Consider the following 6,705-nt stretch of genomic DNA (forward strand, 5'->3'; position numbering starts at 1 on the left):
AACTAATGAACTTTTCAAAATGAAGCAGTAAATGGCAGCTCTGAATTTGTGTTATAAGCATGAATCACCTAATTGATTAATCAAAAGCATCATGAAGACAAGGGCATAGTATCTATATGTTTAAAGCAAATCAAGGTCCCTTCTCTCTTATTGATGTGGGGAGTAGCAATTTTCTAGATCTATCAGGAGATCTTCTCTGTCATAAGACAGTACTTTGGAGGTCCATGAGCCATGATTAAGCCGGTTCCTCAGTCTTAGATTTGGAGAAAGCATTAACTGAAAACTGGGATAATATGTAAGGAGATTGGAGCTCTGGAAGGCAGGCAAGATCGTGGAGAAGAAGTAAGAAAACCTAGATTCACCTGACTTCTAATCTGGTCTCCTGGAAACACAGAATTAGCAGGAAGAAATTTCCTTTCTGTCCAGACCAGTGGTCCATGGGGAAATAATATGCTCAGAGGTGAGGGTAACAATGGAAACAGTGCCTAATGAGCAGACTATAAACATCTCCTGTGCTACAGCCCCTTACCATGGTGCATCCTTGTGCAGGAAAGGACGTGGTTGTTGCCTTTGGGTTCCTAAGTCTGGCTGGGGGACCCATGCTTCACCGCTTCCTGCTGTTCTGTCTGGGAACAGGGCTTTAGTCTCCATCATCAACCATCCAGGGATGAATTCGGATCTCCACACAGACTTTCATGTTATAGATCCCACCCAGGAGGGTCTCAGAGCTCAGCAGGTATTTCAGGAAAGGATCAGAGAGAATGGAACCTGAGAACCTTTACCTGAGGTCACCTGAGAGCCCAACCAGCCTATTCCAGAGCCAAGAGATTGCATGTTTGTTTGCTGGGTTGATTACTAACTTTAAAAATAATTTACTTAATATATCTTAAAAAGCAGTTTTCACTGGACTCAGCATTACAGGGATCATTCTGACAATACATGGTGGGAACAGAAATTCAGTTGGTTGAGACAGAGGAAGGACTGGGGGACATAAAGTGGTTCCAGTGAAATTAGAACATATTCAAGGAGTTTTGCAGCTAAGGGTGTAAGGAAACAAGAGTATCAGGCTTGGGGTGTGAGCATTTTTTAATATGTTCAGACCGGGTACATTTATCTTGTTCTGTATTTATTAGAAGGATTCAGGCCCATGGAGGTAAACGCTACCTTGTGATGTCAGTTTTTAAGACATACACTTCACAGTATTGTCTCTCTCATCGATATTCACTGGAAAAAAATTACCTAATATGCATGAAGGGATATGTCAAGGAACATTACTTTGCAATTTTATTACCAAGGCGGCTGAATGTATTTTTAATGTTGTTGCCCTTTACTTAATATATGCATATTGTTTCTGCAAGTACATTGCTTTCAGGTACTGGGATCTGTGTGTTTTTATTATCTTTTGATCCCATTCTTTCAAAAAAGAATGGCAATTTTTTTTTTCACCAACATTGCTGTTTGCCACTTAATCCTTATTTTGTGTATAGATGTATGTACGGGATCCAGTGAAAGGCTACGTATTTTCTGAGGTCCCATCTGTCAGTTGGTCACATCATGTTCCCCTCATTGCTTTTGAACATTGAAATTCTTCTGCATCCTTAGTAGTAAGAATTGCTTTTGTACATATTGCCATCTTATTTCACATCTAATTTTCTTTATTTCCTTTTTTCCTACCATTTTTTTAAATTTTGGAATTAGATTTGTTTTTTAAAATAATAATCCCCTCCTGTCATTATGTGAAACATGTTCTTTTGTATTCAATGGAAGATTCCCTGCATCTTTCTCATAAGCATGATTGAGTCCAGTTATGGTCACATATTATCAAATTATAACTTGAGCTACTGCTTCTAGCACTGTGTATTAAAAAGTATATTTTCCTGTTCTTTTAGCCATTTCATCCTGAATTAGAGACCCACGTTGATGTGATTTTTGTTGTTGTGTATCCTTTCTCTAAGATGTTAGTATTAGATTATTGTTCAGTTTTGTTGATGACAGTTATTTAAATTCACCTGTTTAACATGAGTTTATTTTCCCTACCATTCCTTCTTTTAATGAATTCTCATTTTTAAAAAGCTTGTTTCTATACAAATGTGCACCTTTGTGAGCACAAGGAGTCAAACAAAGCAGGGGAGGCCCTGGTCCTTTGGATCATATATTAGAATGCAGAGCAGGGAACTAAGTGCTCATATGATACAGGGTCTTCAAAGATAAATCATATACAGAAAGGGATAGATTGTCATGGAACATGCCAGATTCTGCAGAATCTGGGAAGGCTTCTGCATGGCAGACGAGGAACAGAGAACCAGAACAGGCATGTACCCATTGGATTTTGTGTCAAACAAAGAGCAAACCCCAAAGCCCAAGGCAACAAAGGAATGAATGCCACCAACGAAAGTCAGAGAAGAGCCAGCCTCATCCACTCTCAGGCCACATAAAAACAAGTGTGGTCAAATAAACAGGGTATAGGGACAGATATGACACTTAGATCAGGGGCCTGAGGTGGACCCCATCATGAGGCCAGTGGAGCAGTCAGCACGGGCTCCTTGGAGTCTGATGTGACATCAGCACCCACGCTGACCTCTGCAACCTCGTTTTCTGTAAACTCCTCATCCATACTGTTTCTCCCACATTAGCAGCCACTGGCCTTGTATTAAACCATTTTCTTCCTTTACTGCAGTGGATTCCATTTTTTTTTCTCCACAGTAAACATGCCTTTTACATTATGATCAAACATGTGTGCGCATGCAAACACACAAATCCACATGTATGTACACACACACACACACACACACACACACAAACATGACTGACCAGAGAATAACTGTTCATATACTAACAGGAAGGAACTATGCTCAACTTTTTACACATATGGACTCAATCTGTCGACCACCCCGGGAGGATGGTACCACTACCCCCAGTATTCTGGTGAGAATGTTAACATTTTATAATGAATGTGTTGTCTTCTCAAATTCAGACATCGAACGTGTGGTAGATCCAAGGTTCAAAACTCGTTCACAGATTCCAAAATGGTGATTTAATATCATTTAGAGGAGTCTTTTACCATTTCATCTTGGTAAATACCTGCTATTTTTGCACATCGTGTATTTCCTTTGGTCAGTTGTGGATTTAGTCCTTTTTGCTCATATTTCTAGCAGATGTTCGTACATTAAGGTGACCTGACATCATAAATACATCACTCTTCTCTCTTTTGGAGAAATTGGTTTTTGCTGTTTTATTAGGTATTTTGGGCATTGAAGGGATATACCTAGCATTGGAATGCAGCCAGAATCAGGGAACGTTTCTTGTCATCACGATCTCTCAGGGACCATCAGGGCTTACAAGAACTTTCTCCCCTCTGTTCCTTTTCTCTTCCTTCTGAGTTTTTTATACTTCTCTAAATGCAGGACAAAATGTTCATATTAAAATGGAGCACCAAGTTCCAAGTTCATGGGAGTCTTACCAACTGGAATTTGTGTACTTTTCTATATTCATTAGGGTAATGATAATTTGATGTTGAGAGCTTAACTAGTACATTTCTTTCCTAAATATTGTAGCTGGAGGTGTGAAGAGCCTGGCAGTCACAGGGCCCCAGGAGTCCATAGTGTGCCGATATGGGACCCTTAAAATACAGACTCCAGGATGTTAACCAACACCTGGAAATAAGGAAGGGATCCATTTCTATTGACAGGATTCCTTGGACACAAATTAATGAAGTGCAAGGAACACCATGTGAATGAAGGACTCCCTGTGTCTTGACGTCTCACCTGCAGTGGGGAGGTCACCTCATTCCTCAACATTCCCTGATACCACTTCTCATCGCTCTCCCTCTTGCTGCTGTCCTGACCACACTGGCTCCATTGTGAGTTCTGGATATCTGTCCAAAACAGGTACCTTTCTCAGGGCCTTTTCACTGGCTATTTCTCCTGAAGGAGACACATGTACCCAGATAATCTCCTGTCTCCTGTGCAGTCTTCCCTGAGATCTCTCTTCAACTGTCACCTTGTTTTAGGTCTTCCAGATCTTCCAGAAAAGATAATACCCTATCCAGTTTCCTTCATGTCTGCTTATTTTTCCCCACGTCATTGGTAATTATAGCATTTCTGCCATGTTACTAATACCCAACTGTGTTAAAATTAATCATTTTTTCCTAACTTCTAGTCATCACAGCAACCACATGGGACCAGGCAATGACACCCAAATTTCAAGATTTCTTCTTCTGGTATTATCAAATGATCCAGACCTGCAGCCCCTCATATTTGGACTTTTCCTCTCCATGTACCTGATCACTGTGTGTGGAAACCTGCTCATCATCCTGGCCGTCAGCTCTGACTCCCACCTCCACACCCCCATGTACTTCTTCCTGGCCAACCTGTCCTTTCTAGACATCTGTGTCATCTCTACCATCATCCCAAAGATGCTGGTGAATATACAGACACAGAAAAATGTTATATCCTATCCAGGATGCATCAGCCAGACCTATTTTTCCACACTCTTTGCAGGCTGGGATGACTTTCTCCTGGCTGTGATGGCCTATGATCGCTTCGTGGCCATCTGTCACCCCCTGCACTACACGGTCATCATGATCCCCCACCTCTGTGGACTGCTGGTTCTGGTGTCCTGGATCATGAGAGTCCTGAATTCCTTGTTACAGAGCTTAATGTTGTTGCAGCTTTCCTTCTGTTCAGAGGTGGAAATCCCCCACTTTTTCTGTGAACTCCATCAGATGATTCAAATTGCCTGTTCTGACACCTTTCTTAATGACACAGTGTTATATGTTTCCACTATGCTGCTGGCTGGTGGTCCCCTTGCCAGGATCCTTTACTCTTACTCAAAGATTATTTCCTCCATACATAGAATCTCATCAGCTCAGGGCAAGTATAAAGCATTTTCCACCTGTGCATCTCACCTCTCAGTTGTCTCCTTATTTTATTGCACAGTCCTGGGAGTGTACCTGAGCTCTGCTGCTACCCAGAGCTCCCACGCAAGTGCAGTGGCCTCGGTGATGTACACGGTGGTCACCCCCATGGTGAACCCTTTCAACTACAGCCTGAGGAACAGAGACATAAAAGGGGCTCTGATAAGATTCTCCAGGAGGGCAGCTATAAAAGGCACACTTGTCCTAGTGGTGAAGAAGTGACCTTGATTGCAAGGTCAACGCTATGTGTTCTGTATGGATACATGCATTTGTGGCTTGTCCCACATAACAGACCACGTGGACCTGCATGTACACAGACAGGCTAAGGAATGTTGTTTGTGAGACTCCTGCTGTGGGAATAACCTTGGGAGCCTAGTTGTCTAAATATACTATCTGGTCTCCAGGTCAGAACTGACTCTTCTGGTCTTGATGCCAAGAGCTACAAATCTTGTCTCTTGCCCCCACCTGCTCCAGTCTGGACTGGTCCCCCGAAATACAATCCAGGAGAGGAGGCAGACACACATAACCCAGGCTTTTTGAAAATACAGAAACATAATAACATGGAATCGCAGCTTGTTCCAAATGGCACATAGGCAATGCAGATGTTTAATTTCAAACCTTATTATTTGCCCTATGAATGTGGCCATTATGAGGATGGTCAGTTGCTCACCTGGGCTCTGCCCAGGCCTCCCAATCAGGACTCCGGTCTGGCTGTTTCCAGGGCCTTCCCCAGCTGATGAGATTGTATGTTGTAAGCACTGGGTTTAATGTAACTGCCTTATTCTCATTTACTGCCTACTATTAATTTCATCTATGTGTAGATTCCTTCTCTCTCCTGTCTATGTTAGGTTTCTATAATAATAATAAAGTTTCCATTCCTTTTCTTTTTTAAAATATTTTATTCATTTATTTGATAGAGAGAGGGAGAGAGAGAGCACAAGAGTGGGGGGGTGGGGAGATGGGGAGTGGGAAAGGGAGAAGCGGACTTCCTGCTGAGCAAGAAGCCTGATGCAAGCTCAACCCAGCACCCTAGAAGCATGACCTGAGCCAAAGGCAGACGCTTAACCAACTGAGCCACCCAGGTGCCCTCCTTTCCTGTTCAAAACCAAAACACGGCTGCTGTAAATCTTTTGTGTAAAACTATTCTTTGATCACTATGAAATAGAATCTGCTCCTATGTATTTCCAGAAACTTCCATTTCTTACAATTCAGCTTCACTAAAGACAATTATTATATGATTTCACTCACATGTAAAATTTAAGAAACAGAATGGAGGATCATAGGGGAAGGGAGAGAAAAATAAAATAAGATGAAATCAGAGAGGGAGACAATCCATGAGAGACTCTTAACTATAGGAGGCACTGAGAGTTTCTGGAACAGATGGATGAGGGGATGGGGTAACTGGGTGATGGGCATTAAGGAAGGCACATGATGTAATGAACGCTGGGTGTTCTATGCAACTGACGAATCACTGAACTCTACCTCTGAAACTACTAATACACTATATGTTAACTAAATTGAATTTAAATAAAATAAAATTTTAAAAAAAGAATTCAACTTCTCCATACAATTTCAAAAAACTCCATTGACTAAGCTTTCTGCACTGTCTGATATACATACTGTTTTTCCCTTTGTCCATTATCATACATTCCCACAGTTTTTCCCAACCATGATTCAGAAATATTTGAAAATTTCCGTATCATTTACAAGACCACTTTGATTTCTTAAAAATGATTTCTTTTCAAATGACATATGTCATGCCAAGTAAAATTTCCCTAGTCTTCCTGAAG

The 6,705-nt window shown here is 41.5% G+C and overlaps 1 protein-coding gene across 1 annotated transcript; it reads left to right on the forward strand.

Annotated features, from left to right (window-relative positions):
- The first annotated feature begins 4,174 nt into the window (after positions 1-4,174).
- Positions 4,175-5,137, forward strand: LOC113249242 (olfactory receptor 7A5-like). The gene has a single exon (XM_026490755.4). It carries the CDS (start codon positions 4,175-4,177, stop codon positions 5,135-5,137), a length of 963 nt encoding a protein of 320 aa, XP_026346540.4.
- Positions 5,138-6,705: the final 1,568 nt, after the last annotated feature.

The sequence above is a fragment of the Ursus arctos genome, unplaced genomic scaffold (genome assembly GCF_023065955.2).
Source record: "Ursus arctos isolate Adak ecotype North America unplaced genomic scaffold, UrsArc2.0 scaffold_14, whole genome shotgun sequence".
NCBI lineage: Eukaryota > Metazoa > Chordata > Mammalia > Carnivora > Ursidae > Ursus > Ursus arctos.

Excerpts from the sequence above, each read along its gene's own strand:
- LOC113249242 (XM_026490755.4), top strand. The coding sequence starts at position 4,175 with ATGGGACCAGGCAATGACACCCAAATTTCAAGATTTCTTCTTCTGGTA.